Source organism: Aspergillus terreus, genomic scaffold (assembly GCF_000149615.1).
Source record: "Aspergillus terreus NIH2624 scaffold_6 genomic scaffold, whole genome shotgun sequence".
NCBI classification, from domain to species: Eukaryota; Fungi; Ascomycota; class Eurotiomycetes; order Eurotiales; family Aspergillaceae; genus Aspergillus; species Aspergillus terreus.
The window spans coordinates 1,702,129-1,722,649 of record NT_165929.1 but is presented as its reverse complement, the minus strand read 5'-3'; the positions used below and the strand labels follow the sequence as shown (position 1 = coordinate 1,722,649).

Below are 20,521 nucleotides of genomic sequence, written 5' to 3'. Positions count from 1 at the left end.
GAATGCCGACGAGAGACACGCGGATAATGCAGACGGTCAATAAGAATACTTCAATGTGGTTGAGACATAAAGCGTTGAGTACCTAGGGCTATACCGGAGTAATGCAGCTTCGGCCGTGGGTGTATGATAATGCCAGGGGAGGAAGGCGGAGGAGGATTGTGGGGCAGAACCCAGAGTGGCAATAGTGTAACAAGCCTGATTTGGCACGTGTCGGAGTAGGATTAATCCTCCTCTCTGTACTCACACATCTTCATCATGCACGAACGGTCTCGCAACGTCATATAGCCCATTGATGGTGTCCAGTCCGGAATACAGAAAGCCAACAAGGTCTGTGAGAGAACCTGGCCTGGGTTCACTACACGGAGTACAGAGTTCTACTCCACTCCATCCATGAAGTACTCGTACATACCAACTCCGGAGTACTACTACTACATACTATAATGCCGTCCCGGAATAGAGAGCCATGTGTCATTTCTATTATTGTTACCAACAATGCTAATGTATCCCCAGCGAAGTTACGGTGGTAAACACCTTCCTACAGAGTAATGCATATCCGATCGGCCCGAATATCTTGCCACGGATTGGATGTTCTGAGCTGAGGCCAAGAGACTAACAGTCGCTCGTCTATGGATGCGAGGCTGACTATCCAAGAGTTCATTTCGAATAAGCTCCACTCCAAAAGACTTATCCATTTTCCCGGCACGCTTAATGTGCCAAATTTCCTCCCCGGCCGCTTCGGGAGTCGGTCTCGGCTATGGTCTCTGCAGAGTCTGGTCCGACCCGTCTGGTGAACAAAAGCAGCCCGCTATATCCGTCTTGGTTCAGCCAATCCACTCAAAGTCATGTCAACCGCTGTCCTGACCCTGAGTCGGCACTACTCCCGTGGAGAACACTCCGCATATTCTCCACGACAATACCGGCGACTCGTCAGTGTCTGAGAATCTTTCCCCAGAGTACTCCGGAGTAAACCGCCGGAGCCCGTCTCCTATCCGTGATAGGCCGATGAGCCCCGGTTCGAGGCCATGTCTGGGTGGATCGGTCCCAGAGCTTTTCGCCTTCGGTTAGGATCTGGTGTGTGCTGAGCATGATTCAGCAGATGGGGGTCCTCCTCCCCAGGAACCACTATGGATCTTCCTCGCTCGTTTGACTTGCTGCCCCCCTTTCACCCTCCGCACAGCCTTTCCCCCAGGTCTGACTTTTAAAAAGAGTTGGACGGTAGCATTAACCAAAGGTAATCCGGGGTTTCCAGGTGTTCCTCAACCAACCTTGCTACTCTCATCCCTTATCCCTAATAGGGCAGACTTTTTCACAATGACTGCGTCTATGGAGATGCAGCCCCCTAAGGATCCCCAGGATCCCAATCAGCCGGGAAAGGCCGGGGTTGACCTTCTTGAGAGTACGGAGACAGGGATCCCTGTCTCCTACGCCGATGTGGTAGCATCACGCATCTCCAAACCGCATCAAGAATATCTACTGGAACGACATGGCACGCTGGAGCTGGATCCTATCCCGAGTATGGATCCTGCTGATCCCTACAACTGGCCTGGGTGGAAGGTGAGTAGATCTAGAAGCTAGATCCTTTTCCAGTGAACTCCTGACTAACAGGTTGCTTTGCACTTAGAAACTGGCCAACTTATGCCTCGTAGCCTTCCATGCGTGCATGGGCACCTTTGCTGCCGCTGGTATCATTCCAGCTTATGAAACGTAAGCCTACTGTTTCCCAGGCTTCCAACTTTCCCATGCTGATCTGAGGTCCACAGGATCTCCGAAAAATTTGGTGTTTCAATCCAGAGAGCGAGTTATTTGACTTCGCTCCAGATTGCCATTCTAGGCGGTGCGCCTCTGTTCTGGAAGCCGTTGTCAAACCGCTTCGGTCGTCGTCCTATTTTCCTTCTTTCCCTGTTTTGCAGCATGGTGTGCAACATCGGATGCGCTAAGAGCCCCGATTATGCATCGACTGCTGCCTGTAGAGCCTTACAGGCCTTCTTCATCTCTCCCGCCTCCGGTAAGTTTTCAAGGGGGACACCATTTTGGTGACATCTGCTGACGGTTTTCCTGGTGGCAGCTATTGGTAGTGCGGTGGTGATGGAAACCTACTTCAAAAAAGACCGTGCCCGATATATGGGTGTGTGGACTTTGTTGGTTACCCTGGGTATTCCGTCGGGCCCGTTCATCTTTGGTTTCGTCGTATACCGTGCCGGGTATGAGTGGATTTACTGGGTCTTGACAATTGTGAGTAGATCCGCGACGGAACCATCGACTCCAAAGTATCTTGAGCAACTCGCTGATTGTGTCACAGGTCAACGGCGTCCAGTTCATTTTGTACCTGTTCCTTGGCCCCGAGACCAGATACATCAACGGCGAGACCGATCCCAAGGAGCCGGCGTGGAAGAGAGAATATCTGCAGCTGCGTCGGATTGACCCAACTCCTTTCACCTGGTACGAATTTGTGAGGCCGCTTTCGATGTTCATGTATCCCTGCGTGATGATCCCCGCGGCTTCCTATGCTATGATCTTCCTTTTGAGCAACGTCCTGGCGACCGTCGAGGTCCCGGCACTGCTCCAGCACAAGTTCGAGCTCAACGCGGAGCAGTTGGGTCTCCAGTTCCTGGGTCCTATCATTGGATCGCTCATCGGTGAGCAGCTGGGCGGTGTGATGTCCGACCTCTGGATGAACATGCGTGCGAAGAAGATCCAGCGGAAGCCTCAACCCGAGTACCGTCTGTGGCTCAGCTACCTGGGCTACATTTGTTCCATTGTGGGGACCATTGTCTTCCTGGTGTGCACTTCCCAGGCCAAGCAAGGTCACTGGAACGTAGCCCCGATCATTGGCATTGCCATCGGCGCCGCCGGTAACCAAATTGTTACCACCGTCCTGATCACATACTCCGTCGATTGTTACCCCAAGGAAGCTGCTAGCGTCGGCGTATTCATCACGTTCGTTCGGCAGATTTGGGGTTTCCTCGGTCCGTTCTGGTGAGTCATCTTTGTTCGCGGCGTAGGGCCTTTTTGTGTCGCGTGTATGCTAACGGACGACAGGTTCCCGGATATGTTCGAAAACGTCGGCATTGCTGAGTCTGCAGGTGTCTGCGTTGCTCTGATGGTTGGGGTTAGTGTGATACCGACCCTTTTCCTGCACTTTCTGGGCCGGAAATGGCGCCCGGAGATGGAGTAGATCTTTTTGCCCTTTGTTTTCGAAGAGAACTGGATAGCTTAGACCGTGCATGGAGGGCCCAATAGATATAGACGTGACAGAGCAACGGGCGTCGACTGTATATAGATTGGATTGTGCATAGGATAGAAGAACAGACTTCTGATGAGTATGATCAACGAGAACGAACAAGGGTCAAGACAAGGTGTCGACAGATAAAGTAGGGTGGGTGAATAACAGCTATATCAGTAGAAAAAGCAAATCATTCAGCCGCCTGCGAAAAGTCTATCCCACTGCTTATATACGTACCACCCCTATAAGTGGACTATCCCACGCCGGGTTGCGCACCCGAAGTCGTACGGTCGGGAAAGCGACACTGTCAAACCACGCTAGTGTCTCCTGACGGCTGGCCGATCGGGCCCCCGAACAAAACTATCGGCAAGTCGCCGGGTTAGCCCGTCACACTGGATAGGGGTGTCTTTCCTTTGGGCAGCTCATTCAGATAAACTGCATTTTTTTGCTGCTTGTTTGTTCTTCTGTTTTGTTTCCCAGTCGCGACATGTATCTCTCATCCAGCATTGAGACTGGCATCTTGTTAGGGTTTGCGTGAAAGTTCTCCCCGAAAGTCGTGGCCATTGGACGCCCTAAGCACGCGGAGGAGACTTACTCCGCACGGTTGAAGTCATACCCACTTTCTACATGGAATGTAGGAGCGCCAGGAGTTGCAAATACTATAATCTTTTCCCTAAGTCTCGGAGATAGTAATGGCTGTTTTCACTGCAGGGATAATATTACTACTGGATAGCCTGCCTCTAACTACACGCTATCAGGGAAATTGCTATTCCGGCGCACAGCAATCGCGAATGGCGACAAAGCAACTACGATTGCTCTTGCTGCTTGATTGGTTATAGCAGCCCGTTTGAAACACATTTTACACGATCGCTTCATGCCAATTGTTCCCGAATTGAGCTTCATTGTCGGGGGTGCCGATCAAGGAATCTTCGGAGACGATGTCCTCCGTCTTGACTCTTGTTCCACTGATCAACGATGCCATAGTTCAGTATAATGCCAGATAGTACAGACTCTCACAAGATGGAAGACAATTCCTACAGTATCGACGGTAACCATGTAGGTAGCTAAGGTACCACCACAGGACTTAGAGCACATGTAATCGGCACTTGATTTCAAAACTTGAATGCCTCGACCGGAATACTACTCAATCTTGATCATGCTTCATGCGTCTACTGAACAAGAGTTACTATTCTTTGTATCATCGAAGAATTTATATTCATGTCGCTTAAACAAACTGAGTGAACTACCGATTTATCCAAATAATAATAGACATAGTCCTGGCAGCTCTTATCTCCGAATCTTCGGTCATAATTACCTTCGGCGAGGTGGGGACTTACTCATCGTGGGGTCGTGGGGATCTGTGGGTGCTCGAAATGGAGGAACGAGCAAACGGAACACTGCTCTCAACACGTGTAGTTATTTTGACGGATTTACGCTGGAAATCATACTATATACATGACATTCTATAAAGGTTACCTCCGTAATAGGCTACTCCATGAATCAAGCCTGGTTCTCGATCTTGGTGATCAAGGTTCCAACATGGGGCAGCAACTCAACGGCAAACTCGTCACCAGCCTTCAAGAACTCCTTAGGGTACTTGGCCGCTCCAACGCCCGGGGGGGTGCCGGTCAAGATGATAGTGCCGGCAGGGAGAGTCGTACCCTGCGACAGGAAGCTGACCAGCTTAGGTACGCTGAAGATCAAGTCGCTGTTTGCAGTATCGTCAGTATCATTCATGCTGGACACGAAGGCATGCAAGATCTTACGTCAGAGGACAGTCCTGCAGAACCTTGCCGTTCTTGAGACCACGGATCTTAAATTTGCTGGCGTCGGGGAATTGAGCGGAGGAAACGAGGACGGGTCCTACGTTGTGGACTCGGTCAGCAGGGCTCGATCATGCAAGATCGATATGGTCTTATGGTCTTCTTACCAATCGGACAGGCGGTGTCGAATCCCTTCGAGAAGCACCACTGGCTCTGGTTCATCTGCGACGTCCGGCTGGAAACATCGTTGGCGGCGGTGTACCCGAGAACATAGTCAAGGGCATCGGCCTCGCTGACATCCTTGGCATCACGGCCAATGACGATGACCATTTCGGACTCGTAGTCGCCTGTGTTGTCCACCTGCGTGATCTTGGGGAGAATAGTCGGGGCGGGCCAGGGATCAGCGAGAGAGGTCGAAGGTTTGTAGAAGAGAGTGGGCACTTCGGGGATGTCGAGCTTCATCTCGGCGGCGTGGGAGACATACTATTCGCAATGGTTAATTCCGCTCGACTTTGGTCGGATTCTCCACGGTGGCCGGCACTTAAGGGACTTACGTTCAGTCCAATGCATCGAATAGTACCGACTTCGCTCTGCGACAGAGGAGAGAGAATGCGACTGATGGTCTCGGTGGATTCGGTCTTTTGTCCGGGGTCGAGGACGGATGTGCCAGAGAACGGCCGCACGGAGACCTCCTTGCCCTGGTAGATGGCCAATCCGACATCCAACTGTGGATCAACGGGCTCACCGATGAGGATTTTAGAGGGATTCGACTTGGGAACGAAGCGCACAAGGCCTGGGTTTTGTTAGCAAACGTCTCCGGCGTCTGGGGTTGCGACTCGGGGAAGTGAAGTCTGTGTGTGACGTACGCGAGAAGGTGGACGCGATCTTAGACATGGTATGAGTTTCTTTGGTCCACGCAGGTATATGACGGGAATGCAGAGTTGAAGCTCAATCCAGCAGCAGCAGTGAAGAAACTAAGATCGTTTCGCGAACTCCTCTACAGGATTATTTCTACCCCGACATCGCGCGGGGAGCACCTCTAGCCCCGAGCAAATACGCCATTTGCGGCGGGATCCAGTGGAGAAAACAGACGCATTGTGGGAGGTAAACCGATGCTTTCGCTCCTTCAGTCCAAATTCAGTATGTGTGATTGGAAGAGCTTAGGTCCGAAGCCCGATGCCGGGAAGATCCCCACGTTCAAACGTGGGGATGGCGCAAGCGGGGAGGAAACAACGTCGGATATGCCGAGGGCAAACAAAAGATGTGCCCCTCCTTAAAAGCGGAATGTCCGCCCTCCAAGCAGCCCATTTGCCTTTCGCATCTATTACCGCGAGATCAAAATGTCTGCTCCCAAGGGTCCCTTTCGTCTCGTCACTGTCAACACCGCGCCCGAGCGCGCCAAGCGCCTGATCGGCCGCATGATTGAAGCTCTCAAGGATCGTTACACTATCATCCATGAGGCCAACTGTGCGAGTATGTGCTCTTTATTCAAGTCACGAGAGATGGCATGGCGATGCTAATACAATCTTCAGCGATCGAAGAGGTTCGCCCCACGGTGACCAAGGTCATGCCCGACGTTCTGGTATGTGACAGTGTTCTTCGGAGCCCGCATAATGAACAAGACTTGCGGGTTTGTTCGGCTTTAAATCCTGTTTTAACTCGTTTACAGTTCAGTGCCTCCATGTGGACCGACGAGCAGGCTCGCGAAATCCACTCCATCGCCCGCGAAATCAAGCCCGACATCAAGACGCACGCCCTTCCTCCTGGGTTGCAGGTGGAGCGTGGCCCCGATGCAGTTGTTGAGTATCTCTGCGAGAAGGTCCCCGGTCTGTTAGACAGCTAGATGTGTCTGTCACTTTCTTCATGCATTGAGGCTTGTATCATTTTTGGGCGGACGATGGAATGGTGTTATGTATATATATTGTTATGAAGTGCATCTACGGACAATGGACGACTCATGAAGAAATATGTTTTGGTTGATCACCTATGAATCAGTATATGTCTGGTGTATAAACATCGGACAAATACCTAAGAAAGACAGGGTGGCCGACGATATCCTCACAGGGCGCACGATGTTTGAAGTGGGAGACAATGACCGGCATTCGAGTGCGGTTGGAGAGACGCCGAAGCTTTAAGCCTGAAGCATAGGTATCTGCACATGTGTTGTTTCCATGGGACAGCGGTAGCCATGTGGCATGCCAGAAGCGTCACGCCCTCTTTGCGTTACGGAACATAGCTTAACCAAGATTTTAATCCTCAGGGTTTGACAATGTAAACATTACCATGCCATGACACGCTGTAATGAACCCATCACAGCTGGAGACAACCGGAAGTTCGGGGTGTCATTATCAACTGTCGTAAGTGCGCTACCTAGTGCATTACGGGGGCTTATCCACGGATTAGCTAACCATCACGTGGGACGGGAGATTGTCATCCCCCAGATCTCCTCCCTGATGCCGCTGACAGCTAACGGTTCGAGATCCACCACGAATCGACCGCCATGCCAGCGAAGTGGAGAACGAAATCAGGCTGTCTGACATGTAAGTACCATCTGTATTCGCTGGGATCGTGGCACCGAATGGTAACCCGCTGTGGTAGGCCGCATTCGCCGCAAGAAATGCGATGAGGAACGCAAAGAGTGTAGGGCCTGTCGTCGGAATCACCTCACGTGTATCTGGGAATCCGACAAGGCCCCATCCACAGAGAAGCCCAACGCTCTCGTCCGCCAACGCAGCTCGCAAACCATTCTGGGCTCATCGTCGCGGAATTTGACGATTTTCGATAGCCCGACGAGCGAGGCTTTGCTGTCGTATTTTGCTTCTGTGGTTCTGCCGCAGATGCTCATTCCTGGCACCCCCTCAGCCTTTCAAAACGAAGTCATGACCCTGGGGGTCCAGTATCCCAGCATTAGGGACTCATTCCTGGCATGCGCTTCGAGCTTCCTTTCCAACTGTGGTCAGAAGGTACCTGTTCATGCATTCAAATACTACTCCAGCGCTGTCCTTGCGATAAGGAAGTTGATCGAGGACTCAAAACTCACCGGCACTGAAGACTGGCTTTTTCTGTTGACTGTATCTTTGTGCATATTCGAGGTATGTTCCTTAGAGAAAACTGGAGGAATGTGGGGGTTCTAGCATACCAATGACGGTCGATAACTAACCGAGCTTGACACAGCGAACACAATCAGGGCCATCTTCCAACGCTATTGCTCACCTGCTCGGCGCAACGCGCGTCATGACCCTTAAAGTGCGACGTTCGCGTAAGAGTCAACCTGAACATATCACTCCCCTCCAGCAGACGTGCGCTGCGGCCCTACTCTACCATGCTGCGACTACTGCATTCCTGAGTCCTGATCTCCAGTGGTTGCCCGAGTATGCTTCGTGGGACCAGGTGGAAGAATATCTCGCAGGCACCGATTTATCGATGTTTGCTATGCCGCCGCGGCTATGTCGAGTAATCCTGGAAATCTCGCGACTCTCCCGTCGGACTCCACTCAATAGCAAAGACAGCTTGTTTGCGGCGTCCTTACGGGAGGAACTCGGTCAATGGATACATCGACAATCGCCTATCGATCCGGGTAATAGAGCCGACACAGCTGTCGAGGTCCGTGAACAGATACAGCGTGCAGCCGAACTCTTTGCTTTGACCGCCGATATCTTGCTCAATAAGACCATGCACCCAGAGATTTCAGCCGAGGACAGTCTCGTACAGGCGAGAGTCAAGCAGGTCTTGACCAATCTCCAATCTGACGTGGACGGTCTGTTCTGGAACCAGCACTATGCCTGGCCCTTTGCGATACTTGGATGCACAGTGCAACGAGAAACAGAGATGTTGTACCTGCTTGGACGCTTGGAGAAACTGTGGGAGAGATCCCACTTTGGTGACATTAAGCGAACAACAAATCTTCTCGAGGGACTCTTCCAGTCGAGAAAACAAAACGCCCAATTCGCATCTATGAAAGATCTCCGAAAAAAGGGCACACCGGAAGCGTTCGATCTCTTGCTCAATGCGAATGGCCTGTCAATCTTCTCAGCGAGCTGAATAGATACTCATAATGCCTGAAGTTGCCAGTAATTCGATCAAACCCCGGCTGTGACTGCGAATTTCCCATCAGTTCGAAGTGCTGGTTGGATTCTGATTTGGTCCCGCATCAGAAGATATCCACTGCCCGCTGATTCTTGTGCTTGCAGGATGCATAGGCACAGAACCTGTTTCATCTTGCTGAGCGTGTCCGATGTGCAGTCAATACTCTTCGACATCTCCGAATTATTGTCACAACTTCCACGCTCAGCGACCGTTTCGAAATTTCCCTGGATATTCGACTCTGTAAAATCTTTGTGCTTGTTCCCATTCCAGGAACTTGATCCACAATCATGGCGGGTTTGGGATCCCAGACAACATACCCAAGACGCTTTCGTGAGTTCGATTTCAGGAGATTATGTACAGTTTGAGGTGATCATCAACGCTCCTTCGATGCAATTTTCCAAGCTACCTACAGCTTCGCAGTCATATTAATCATGACTGTCTTGGCTTGTAAGTAGCTCAGAATCGCCGCCCGACCTCCTTCATAACTACCGTTACCGCTCTGTTTCCATCCGGATAGGGGCGTATCATAGTCTGGCTGATGGTTGGAGTTGATTGCCACTCCTGCAGCCTGCAGCCTCTTGGCGAGACGCAGGGCCCGTGGAATATCTTTCGTGTAAATGCAGGACGAGAGACCGTACGTGGTAGCATTGGCGATCTCGACAGCTTCATCTTCAGTCTCGAAGGTCCGAACACATACTACCGGCCCGAAGATCTCTTGCGTCCACGCTGGAGAGTCGAGAGGTGGATTCACCAAGATAGTTGGCGAGACAAAGTTGCCTTTTGATGCGCCTCCGGTCAGGACGACATCCTCCTTTGCTTTCTTCGTTCCGTTCAGGAAAGACATAATTCGGTCTCTCTGACCTTCGTCGACCACGGGACCGAGGAAAGTGGTGTCCTGCGCGGGGTCTCCAGACGCACTGGCGAGTGCCTCAAAACGGGCTTTTAATTCCGCAACGAATCGGTCGGCGATGGATTTGTGTACTAGGAGCCGGGAAGCAGCAACGCATATCTGACCCGAGTGGACCAGGAAGCCTTGCGAGGCGTACATGAGGGCCTCTTCTATATTCGCGTCATCGAAAATGAGGGAGGGGGATTTGCCCCCCAACTCAAGGGTCACTCTCTTCAGATTGCTTTGCGCTGCGGCGGCCTGGATGGCCTTTCCAGTCTCGACGGAGCCTGTGAAGCTGATTCGCTGAATTCCCATATGCGACGCCAACAGAGCCCCGGTAGAGCCATCACCGTTGAGCAGGTTGATGACGCCCGGCGGAAAACCCGCTTTGGCAATGAGCTCGCCGATTTGAAGCGCACCGAGAGGGGACTTTTCGGAGGACTTGAAGATGAAGCTGTTGCCGGCTGCGACGGCGGGGGCTATTTTCATACTAAAGAAGAACAAGCTCGCATTCCAGGCGCCAATACCCGCGCAGACACCGAACGGGTCGTACCGGACGACCTTGAAGACGCGGTCGTCGCCTTCTGGGACAAAGTCACCGGGTAGTTTGTCGCAAAATCCAGCATAATACCGCCAGACGGCCCCGATCACGCCCCCAATCCCCCGAGAAATCGCAATTGGAAGTCCGATGGAGAGACTTTCGAGCTTTGTCAATTCGTCGGCGTGTGCATCAAGTAGATCTGCCAGGGCGAGCATGCGCTTGGCTCTTTCCTGGCCGGGCATCTGGCTCCAGGGACCACGGGATGCGTTGAGAGCGGCGGCCACGGCATCGTTGACATCCTCCTCGCCTGCGCAATGGATGTCGTCGGTCACGATCGAGCCGTCGTATGGATTGCGGACAGTTAAGCGTGATGCAGATTTGGCTGGAACATACTATTTCGACTGTAATTAGTTTCTTGATATTTATATTATGCAGATGAATAGGATGATCGCACCTTGTTGTTGATAAAGAGCTGGGTATGGAAGCTTTTTGTAAAGTCGGTGGGCGCCATGGTGACTGGCGTGGTGTGAGGATAGTCACCGAGAGAAATTCGGAGACACAAGAGAGACAGGGGAAAAGAGACCCTAGAGGTGGATTAATGGCGGCTCATGATGAGTGAGGGGCAGGCAAGGCGCGGAATGAACTTGGAAAAGAAGCCGTCAGATGATAGAACGCGCAACGGGCGGCGATTGGATCCTGGGAGGAACGGCCGGGATGCGGCAGTTCACAGTTCGCCCTGCGGTCCCTGCGGGGAGCTGTTCTTGAGGCCTGTTTCACTGCGAGTTAGACTCCCACCAGGGGCTGAGTAACAGCGCGCAATGCAACACCATTCGCCCGCCCCTCTCAGCTTCAGATCGCATCTCATCCCGCCAATCCGTCACCCCCGATAGAACCCATCGAACGTCGCATCCCGATCGAGAACTGGCGCGATGGATGGGTCTGACTTAGTGAGCGCGCTACTTGCTGCGCGCATTACCAGTCGTGCAGGGTGTCCAGCTCGTCGGCCTCGGAGACCCGTGGGTTCCATGCCGCTAACTACTAGGCCCGACGGCCCGGGGCTATTACTCGATTGCACCACCTTCGCTTGATTTCATAAATAGCTACAGCTAGCCGGGCTGCTGGAGCGCCCACCAGCTCGGTGGACCGCCGCGAATTCCCGTGCGTTGGGGTTTTCAACGGCTTCTTCGGATCAGCTCGACATCAACTACATCCCCCACTCAGTTGGTATCTACGCCGTGTCACAATCCTGGTGGTCAATTTCCATACAACTTGATTCACTGTGGCGAGTCGGAACGATGGCGGGACCAGCCTCTCAGCTCGCAGCGAATGCGATCTGCTCCCTTGAGGAGTTTCGTCGCGTCTCCTACGACTACATCATCGTCGGCGGAGGCACCGCAGGCCTGACCCTGGCGGCTCGCCTGAGCGAAGACCCTAATGTCAACGTCGGAGTGCTGGAGGCGGGCAAGGACCAGACGAAGAACGAGCTCGTCCGGACCCCCGCCCTCTTCCCTCAGATGTTGACAAACCCGGAGTACGACTGGTTGATGTATACCGTACCCCAGGTATGAGCTTTGACCGTCGAGGATGTGACGCATTTTCTGATCCTTGCACAGAAAGGAAACCACAATAAGATTCACCACCAGACCCGCGGGAAGATGCTGGGTGGCTGCAGTGCTACCAACGGCGTAAGTACACATTAGCCTGCGTCTGACCCGCTTGGTTGCTTTGTTACTAAGATTGGAACCCAGATGATGTACGTCCGCGGATCGAAACAGGATTTCGACGATTGGGGTGCCTTTGGCAAAGGCTGGTCCTGGTCGTCTATTGCGCCTTATTTCAGAAAGCATGAACGGATGGATGACACCCGGGTCGGGCTTCCAGGTGATAACAAATTCCTGCAGTTTCAGAAAAAAAGCCACGGCCAGCATGGCCCCATCGAAACGAGTTTCAACAACTGGAGAAACCCCCTGGAGCGGTACTTCCTTCAAGCTGCCAAGGAAGCGTCCGGCATGACCGCAAGCCCTGTTGACCCGTGGGGAGGAGACCATCTCGGGTTCTTCTCATCACTCGCCACGGTGGACCGGAGAGGCGACAAGGGAACCCGAAGCTATGCGGCCACGGGATACTTACTGCCGAATCTGACGCGGCCGAATTTGAAAGTCCTCACCGAAGCGCTCGCCGTGTGCGTCACGCTGGAGGGAACCTCGGCTTCCGGCGTCCGGTTCATGCATGCAGGGACGACGTACGACGTGCGCGCAGCCAGGGAAGTCATCATCAGCGGCGGTGTATATAAGTCCCCGCAGGTGCTGGAGTTGTCGGGAATCGGAGACCCGTCCGTCTTGAAGGCCGCCGGAGTGCAGTGCAAAGTGCCCCTGCCGGGGGTGGGAGCAAACCTCCAGGACCATGTCCTGAGCGGAGCCGTGTACGAGCTGAAAGACGGAGTCATGTCGTTCGATGCCCTCCGTTACCCCAGCGTTGCCCAGGAGCACATGGACATGTATGCCAAGGACCGTACGGGAATCCTCGCTGCAGCGACCAGCTGCATGGGCTTCCTGCCGTACTCATCCCTTGTCTCCAAGGACGAGCTGGAAGCGACCTGCCAGAAGATTCTTTCCTTGCCGGCCGAAACCGCCTTCCAACAGAACCAGCGCGAGCAGATCGTCAGCCACCTACGCAGCCCCTCGTCAGCCAACATCCAGTACATCCTGTCTCAGGGGACCGTCGACCTTGAGAATGCCCCCAGTGACCAGAGTAAATTCGCCAAGGCCTTGTCCCCGGAGGACCCCAACGGCTTCACCATTGTGACCTGTCTACAGTATCCCTCGTCTCGGGGCACGGTGCACATCACGAGCAGCGACCCGCATCAGAACCCGGCTATTGACCCGGCGTATCTGACCAATCCGGCCGACGTGGACATTCTAGCCGCGGGCCTTGAGTTCTGCGACAAGATCGCCGGCGCGCCGGGGCTCAAGGACAAGGTGGTGCGTCGGGCGTTGCCGAGCCCTAGCGTCAGCTTGCAGAGCCGGACTCAAGCCGCTGAAGCGGTGAGGGAAAATTGCATGACAGAATACCACCCTTGTGGGACCTGTGCCATCGGCCAGGTCGTCGACGAGCGGCTGCGGGTGCTGGGTGTGAAGCGACTCAGAGTAGTGGACGCCAGCGTCTTTCCCGGCAATGTGAGCGGCAATATCTTGTCATCTGTTTATGCGGTGGCCGAGAAAGCGGCCGATATGATCAAGGAGGATGCGAAGCATGTGCGTGCCTCTCTTTAGGTGATGAGAACGGTGCTCATGGCCTATTTCGCATCATACTGTATGTACAAAGGTTGATCTAGCAAATATCACATGTTGTCCATAAAACTCAAACGAGGCATCCACAGCGCTAACATTATGTATTCCGTGGGGGTACCAATCCTTACCAGCTTTTACAAGCGTCTAGAACTGATTCCACCTGAGCAAGCGAAACGATTCACTATGGTTCTATAGATGAAGACGATCTGGGCGGCGAGATCCGACGGACAAATCGGGAATCGGATACGCGCTGAGTCACCCATCCTGCGAACCTCCAGCAAATGCCGGGACGAACCCAATTCACATACTCTCTTCTCCCCCATATCTAATAATAATAACGAACTCCTCATGAACACCACCCTCTTCCCTCCCCGAATAGCCCTGCGGGGCCTTCGCAGCGCCCGCGCCTTCTCAACCGCCCGCGTGCTGCGATCCGACCTATCCTATCAAGTCTTCGGCCCCGAAACGGAGGAAGCCACCCGCAGCCCGATACTCTTCCTGCATGGGCTGTTCGGCTCGAAACAGAACAACAGAAGCATCAGTCGGTGAGTGCCATTCATTTGAACCGCCTGACTCGATCTCGCATGAATTTACTGACTCGTCACAGAGCACTGGCACGTGATCTGAAGCGTCAGATCTTCACTGTGGTTTGTGCATCAAGTCGCTATGTGAATGGAAACGCAACAGAAGCTCATTTGCGTTACTAGGATCTCCGAAACCATGGCCAGTCGTTCCACTCGCAGGAGCACAACTACGCCGTCATGGCGGACGATGTCATCCAGTTCATCGAGCAGCAGAAGCTGGGCAAGTGCGTGCTTATCGGACATTCCATGTATGTACATCCCCCCGGTTTCTTGTGCCCTCCTCTGATATGTTTCCAGGGGTGCAAAAACAGCCATGGCTGTTGCGCTTGGCTCGCCCGAGCTCGTCTCCGCGCTGGTGCCGGTAGACAACGCGCCGGTCAACGCCGTGCTGAAGAGCGACTTTGGGAAATACGTCCGCGGCATGCAGCACATCGAGGCGCAGAATGTGACGAAGCAATCCGACGCGGACAAGATTCTCCAGGAATATGAGGAGTCTCTTCCGATCCGCCAGTTTCTCCTCACGAACCTTGTGCGGTCCGCGGAGGACCAGACGATGAAGTTCCGCGTCCCGCTCTCGGTCATTGGAGCCTCGCTCAGCCACATGGCTGACTTCCCGTATCGGGAATCCGATGCTGTCACGTACGACGGCCCGACGCTCTTTATCAGGGGCACCAAGAGCAGATATGTCAGCGATGATACCATCCCGGCGATCAAGAAGTTCTTCCCGCGTGCGGAAATCGCGGACGTCGAAGCCGGCCACTGGCTCATCTCGGAGAACCCGGCGGGTTTCAGACAAGGTGAGTGCTGACGCTGGTCCGCGGGATCTACCAAGTGATACTGACTTCCCACTAGCTGTTGTCAAGTTCCTACAGAAGGCGCCGTAAGTCCGGTGATGTATTTACTTATTAGATATTATTTGCATGAGGCGCTAGCCAGGCACTTTTGTATGTACTTCGCATCATAGACATGCAAAAAGATGTATGATTTGAAGGAAAGAAACTCGGGGCCTTTCATCCAAGAAAATTAACAAAGAAAACGTCGAAAGACAACTCGTACAGTGACAGCAGTCGGGGGAATCTTAATAACAATGTAAAAGGCGACTTGTGACATCGTCGGGTTCGGCTCAATCGTCCTCAATGAGGATCGCATCCTCTTTCCTCGCTTCTGCTCTGGCATCTCCCTTCTTCTTCCGTTTCTTCCGCCGATTGCCCTCCACCGGAGTCTCTTGAGTACTTAGTTGTGGTGACGACACGAGATTTGATGACCCACACGGGAGAGAAGAGCGTTCATCCTCAGAAGCCGAAGGTCGGAGCCGTTTCTTCTGCTTTTTTTTCGGCAATAGCGAGCCGTTTTCGACCGTTGACCGCGGCGTTTCCACGGGGCTTTCTGATCGTGGAAGGACCGCGGCCGACAGTTCATTTTCCGGTTGACTCTCGATCGGCTGGCTTGCGTTGGATTGAAGAGCCTCTGACAAGGTATCTGTCAACTTCTTTTCGAGTGTCTCCAGGACCCTATTTTCGACGTCATCTATGTTCGTGGACAAAGTCTTCAGGTCTTTGTCATGTGATTTGAAATTCTCCAAATTGCTTGACTTGACTTCAGCCAGTTCATGTCCCAACTTCTTCAGCTCGGTTTCTAGAGCTTTCAGTGTCTCAGAGTTGCCTGTGTTTGTTGACATAAGTTCCAGTGACTTATCTCCCAGCTTTTTCAACTCAGTCTCGAGAGTCGTCACTGCTGAGTTGCCCGTGTTTGTTGACGTGATCTCCGTTAATCCGTCTCCCAACTTGTCGACCTGGCCCATTAGGTCCTTGACGATTCTGGAATTATCCTTATTTGTGGACTTCATCTCCTTGAACGCGTCCTTTAGCCCTTGGAGTTCTGCCGTCATGGTTTGGATCTTCTCGGCGAGTTCACCATAGTTCTTTCCATGGCCCTCTTTGCACAAGTTTGACTGCGTTTTAATCTCGCTAGTCTGGGATGCAAGGCTGGCAAGCTTTTCTCGTAACAAGCCCAACTCGGTACTGAGATTTTTCACGTCATCTTCACTGGGCAATTTTCGTTCGGCCGCATATCGTTCCCAGAGAGGGGTCAGTGTGTGGTTAAGATTGGTATGGTCATTCCTCAGCCGATTGATATCGTCCAGGCGTTGGGCTGCAGTGTGCTGCCATTGATTAAAATGATCATTTTCAGTCTCGGACAATGTATCCATCCGTTGTTTGAGCGTAGGCAATTCTTCTTCAAGTCGCTGCCTCAGCTGTGCAACTTGATCGGTCAGTTGTCCAGCCGATGGATACATCTCCTGCATGGCGACCACCATACTCTTAACGACAGGCTCCGTCGACAGACTGTTATACCTCGTTTCCAGTGAATGCAACCCAACTCTGCATCCTTCCAAGTTCTGATGAAATGTATTCATAGTGCCCCAGAGCTGTTGTAATGCAGTCATAGGGGCCAGATGTTTCATGTCATCAGAAATCCTGGTGGTCTCAGCCTTGGCAGCCGCGATTTGCTCTGAAAACTTCGTAGAATCGGCCTGCAAAGCTACAACCTGGCTGGAGCGTTGGCTATGTTCGTCTTTCAAGGTATCCAGCTGCTTCTGGACGTCACCGACAGACGATTGTACTTTTGTCAGCTCGTCATATACGTCAAAATCCTTGTCCTTCTGAAAATCGATGAATTTCTGGAGCTCCTGCTTCGTGGCGAACTCTCGCAGTCGCTCTAAGGGCATTCCTGTCTTTGAGAGCGAGCTGCCATTGGGGACTGCGACAGAATTGTTGGACTGGTTTAACTTGACTTCAACCGTTTCAAGGCGGGGACCCATAGCTTCCACCGTTTCCAGACGGGGAGCCATAGCTTCAACCTTTTCAAGACGGGACGTCATATCTTGAAGGCGGGGGACGACAGAGTTGATCTGTTTGTACAGCTTCACGGTCTTGTCAACGTTGGACTGTGTCAGCTTTTTGGCATGTTCTTGAACAAGATCGCCAATTTCATCGACCTTCGAAGGGAGAGCTTTTAACGGCGCAATTTCCTCTTCGACCTTGGCCACTCTCGCGTCCAACTTTGTATTTAAGTGTTTTACTCCTTCGATCTGAGGCTGTAGTCGTGCTGTAACGTTTTGGCAAAGCTTGTTCGTTACCTCCACTGAAAGCTCACCAGAGTCCAGCTTATTGAAAGCTGCCCCAAGTTTTGTGCTCGTTTCCAAAAGATATTTGACGTCGGCAGTGCGTCCCGTTGAAGCTCGTTCCATCTTTTCCAGCCTTTCCCGGAAATCTTCTAACATCTTCTCCATCGATTGATTCGATTCTGTCAGCCTCGACACTTCGGCTTTCGCTTGCGCAGCGTCTTTCTTGGCAGCTTCGGCCTCGTCTTTGGCGGCTTTGACTTCATCTTGTAGCCGTTTTTCGTCGATTCGAGTAGTTGAGAATATGGACGTAGTCCATTGATTGTTAAGGTCCCTTTCGTGCTGTTCGATCTGCGATCTAAGGTCCCTCGAGGTCTCCTCCAATCGACCCAACTTCGCTCGGTGTTCATCACTGGCCTGCTGAAAGTATTCGATAAGAGACGGGAATGCTTTCTGCCCCTGAGCTTTCTGAAGGAGGCCCTGAGCCAGTTCCTGGCCCTTCTTCAGTGTATCCTTTTCCGCCTGAACACTGCTCGTTTTCACAGCGCTGTTTACGAGATCGGAGATGCCCTGAACGAAGGGGATCTTGGAATTGTTGTCTTGAGTTTTGATGGGCGTGGGTCGGAGAGGTGTGGATGAAGGACCGGGAGGACCTCTGTTGAGTCGTGGGTCACGAGAAGGTTGTCGTGGAGGGCTCATTTTAATGTCCTCAGGGGTTTGGTGCGACCAAGCGTGTGGAACGTGGCCGAACGTGCATGCCCCGATATTGGAATAAGTACATGAATTGAAACTGCATCCGGGAATGGCGGGGTAAGCGTAATGTTGAAGGCTTCGCCGTCAACGGGCTTGCTTTATAGGTACATTGGCGAGATTAATACACGCGGCGAATACTGGATGGAAAGTGAATTTGGAAGGAGCGACTGCGTGTGATAGAATTGCGAGGATGAATGAAGGAGGTCGAGGATCCGCGATATGGTTAGCACTTGGCAAAGTGGGAGTATGCTATTGATGATATTGTTGACATGCGTCTGCCGCTTGCAGCAGCAGCGCGACAGCGAGATTTGACGTGTGGAAATTGCCATATTCTGCCAGGCGGTCGGGACGGCGGTGACGGGGCTGCGCGATTCTGCCCGGCGCAGCTCTTTCGCCCTTCCAGTCCAGCCCAAGTTTTGCTACTGCGCTTTACTCTGGTCATCGCTGTCGCACGGGTCCCATCCACGATCTCAGGTAGTTGCAATGGCTGCGGTAAGGGGAAGATTCTTTGATTGGACTGCCTTCCTTGTCTCCGCATTACTGACCGCCGACTGTAGCCAATTTCCACCGTCGCGGAGACCAAGGAGCTCCGGGGTCTCAACCTCATCGCCGCTCATTCGCATATCAGAGGGCTAGGTGTCGATGCCGACTCTCTGCAGCCCCGGACCTCTTCGCAGGGCCTTGTTGGCCAGGAGAAAGCTCGAAAGGCCGCCGCCGTGATTCTGCAGATGGTCAAGGAAGGAAAAATCGCCGGTCGCGCAGTGCTGATTGCTGGTCCTCCCAGCACGGGTAAAACCGCGATTGCAATGGGAATGGCGCAATCTCTCGGGTCTGATGTTCCCTTCACAATGCTTGCGTCGTCCGAAATCTTCTCCATGGAGATGTCGAAGACCGAAGCGCTGACGCAGGCATTCCGGAAATCCATCGGCGTTCGGATCAAGGAGGAAAGTGAGATCATTGAGGGTGAGGTCGTGGAGATTCAGATTGATCGCAGTGTCACTGGTGTGAGTAGAGCCCTGCAGCCGCGCTGATCATGTCTCGAAGCAACTGAGTTCTGATTCTTGCAGGGCAACAAACAAGGAAAACTCACGATCAAGACCACCGACATGGAGACGATCTACGATATGGGCACCAAGATGATCGATTCGATGACAAAGGAGCGCGTAATGGCTGGAGACATCATTTCTATTGATAAGTCGTCGGGCAAGATCACCAAGTTGGGTCGTTCGTACGCCCGTTCTCGGGATTACGATGCAATGGGCGCCGATACCAAGTTCGTGCAGTGTCCCGAAGGCGAGCTTCAGGTCCGGAAAGAGATCGTACATACAGTGAGTCTTCATGAGATTGATGTGATCAACTCTCGGTCACAAGGTTTCTTGGCTCTCTTCTCTGGCGACACCGGTGAGATCCGAAGTGAGGTGAGAGATCAGATCAACACCAAAGTTGCTGAATGGAAGGAGGAGGGTAAGGCGGAGATCATCCCCGGTGTGTTGTTCATTGACGAGGTACACATGCTGGACATTGAGTGTTTCTCCTACATTAACCGTGCTTTGGAGGCGGAACTCGCCCCGATCGTCATCATGGCCAGCAATCGCGGACAGGCCCGCATCAGAGGAACGACGTACACGTCTCCTCACGGCCTTCCTCTCGACTTCCTCGACCGCGTGGTTATCGTCAGCACACAGCCCTATTCTGCCGATGAGATCCGGCAAATCCTGGCTATTCGGGCCCAGGAGGAGGAAATCGATCTCTCGCCAGATGCCCTCGCCCTCCTGACCAAGATCGGCCAGGAATCCAACCTCCGCTATGCTAGCAACATCATCACCACCTCCCACCTCCTTAGCCAAAAGCGAAAGGCCAAGGAAGTCAGTGTCGACGACGTTCAGCGCAGCTACCGTTTGTTCTACGATCCTGCTCGGAGTGTCAAGTTTGTCAACACCTATGAGCAGCGCTTCATTGGTGATCAAGGGACTGTCAACTTCTCTGCATCCGCCGCCAATGGGGATGCTATGGAGATCTCCTAAGTCCCATTGACATAGATTTTCTTTCCGGTGTTGCGAGGACGGAGCATTCCATGTGGTGACAACGTTTAGAGAAGAGGGTCACGCTTCTTTCTTGCAGTTTCATCTCTTTGCTCCTCATGTTTACTTGTTCCCCTTTCCCCTTTTCCGCATTGAATGATATGTGATAATGCTGGCGCTTGCTGAGAACTCGTCTGTGTGGGTACTTTGATTTTGGGTCTCGAATTGGAATGTCAAAAACGGAGCG

General features: G+C 52.8%; 9 protein-coding genes across 9 annotated transcripts; 6 read left to right on the top strand and 3 right to left on the bottom strand.

Moving 5' to 3' along the window:
- Positions 1-1,311: 1,311 nt before the first annotated feature.
- On the top strand, positions 1,312-3,175 carry ATEG_04857 (putative MFS transporter; the record flags this gene model as incomplete). Its single annotated transcript, XM_001214035.1, has 6 exons — positions 1,312-1,554; positions 1,622-1,704; positions 1,761-2,005; positions 2,066-2,232; positions 2,300-2,976; positions 3,040-3,175. 6 exons carry the CDS (start codon positions 1,312-1,314, stop codon positions 3,173-3,175), a joined length of 1,551 nt encoding a protein of 516 aa, XP_001214035.1.
- Positions 3,176-4,723: 1,548 nt separating this feature from the next.
- Positions 4,724-5,880, bottom strand: ATEG_04856 (fumarylacetoacetate hydrolase family protein; the record flags this gene model as incomplete). The annotated part of the gene is made up of 5 exons (XM_001214034.1): positions 4,724-4,931; positions 4,990-5,086; positions 5,154-5,469; positions 5,541-5,779; positions 5,853-5,880. The coding sequence occupies 5 exons, from the start codon at positions 5,878-5,880 to the stop codon at positions 4,724-4,726; spliced, it is 888 nt and encodes a 295-aa protein (XP_001214034.1).
- A 446-nt stretch (positions 5,881-6,326) lies between these two features.
- On the top strand, positions 6,327-6,829 carry ATEG_04855 (uncharacterized protein; the record flags this gene model as incomplete). The annotated part of the gene is made up of 3 exons (XM_001214033.1): positions 6,327-6,459; positions 6,519-6,568; positions 6,656-6,829. 3 exons carry the CDS (start codon positions 6,327-6,329, stop codon positions 6,827-6,829), a joined length of 357 nt encoding a protein of 118 aa, XP_001214033.1.
- A 657-nt stretch (positions 6,830-7,486) lies between these two features.
- Positions 7,487-9,027, top strand: ATEG_04854 (Zn(II)2Cys6 transcription factor; the record flags this gene model as incomplete). The annotated part of the gene is made up of 3 exons (XM_001214032.1): positions 7,487-7,526; positions 7,585-8,078; positions 8,161-9,027. 3 exons carry the CDS (start codon positions 7,487-7,489, stop codon positions 9,025-9,027), a joined length of 1,401 nt encoding a protein of 466 aa, XP_001214032.1.
- Positions 9,028-9,478: 451 nt separating this feature from the next.
- Positions 9,479-11,013, bottom strand: ATEG_04853 (aldehyde dehydrogenase family protein; the record flags this gene model as incomplete). Its single annotated transcript, XM_001214031.1, has 2 exons — positions 9,479-10,894; positions 10,957-11,013. 2 exons carry the CDS (start codon positions 11,011-11,013, stop codon positions 9,479-9,481), a joined length of 1,473 nt encoding a protein of 490 aa, XP_001214031.1.
- A 784-nt stretch (positions 11,014-11,797) lies between these two features.
- On the top strand, positions 11,798-13,774 carry ATEG_04852 (GMC family oxidoreductase; the record flags this gene model as incomplete). The annotated part of the gene is made up of 3 exons (XM_001214030.1): positions 11,798-12,064; positions 12,116-12,187; positions 12,251-13,774. The coding sequence occupies 3 exons, from the start codon at positions 11,798-11,800 to the stop codon at positions 13,772-13,774; spliced, it is 1,863 nt and encodes a 620-aa protein (XP_001214030.1).
- A 366-nt stretch (positions 13,775-14,140) lies between these two features.
- On the top strand, positions 14,141-15,360 carry ATEG_04851 (putative alpha/beta hydrolase; the record flags this gene model as incomplete). The annotated part of the gene is made up of 7 exons (XM_001214029.1): positions 14,141-14,337; positions 14,400-14,439; positions 14,521-14,624; positions 14,674-15,173; positions 15,229-15,256; positions 15,286-15,320; positions 15,353-15,360. 7 exons carry the CDS (start codon positions 14,141-14,143, stop codon positions 15,358-15,360), a joined length of 912 nt encoding a protein of 303 aa, XP_001214029.1.
- A 139-nt stretch (positions 15,361-15,499) lies between these two features.
- On the bottom strand, positions 15,500-18,199 carry ATEG_04850 (uncharacterized protein; the record flags this gene model as incomplete). The annotated part of the gene is made up of 1 exon (XM_001214028.1): positions 15,500-18,199. One exon carries the CDS (start codon positions 18,197-18,199, stop codon positions 15,500-15,502), a length of 2,700 nt encoding a protein of 899 aa, XP_001214028.1.
- Positions 18,200-18,736: 537 nt separating this feature from the next.
- Positions 18,737-20,277, top strand: rvb2 (RuvB family ATP-dependent DNA helicase reptin; the record flags this gene model as incomplete). Its single annotated transcript, XM_001214027.1, has 3 exons — positions 18,737-18,745; positions 18,811-19,257; positions 19,321-20,277. The coding sequence occupies 3 exons, from the start codon at positions 18,737-18,739 to the stop codon at positions 20,275-20,277; spliced, it is 1,413 nt and encodes a 470-aa protein (XP_001214027.1).
- Positions 20,278-20,521: the final 244 nt, after the last annotated feature.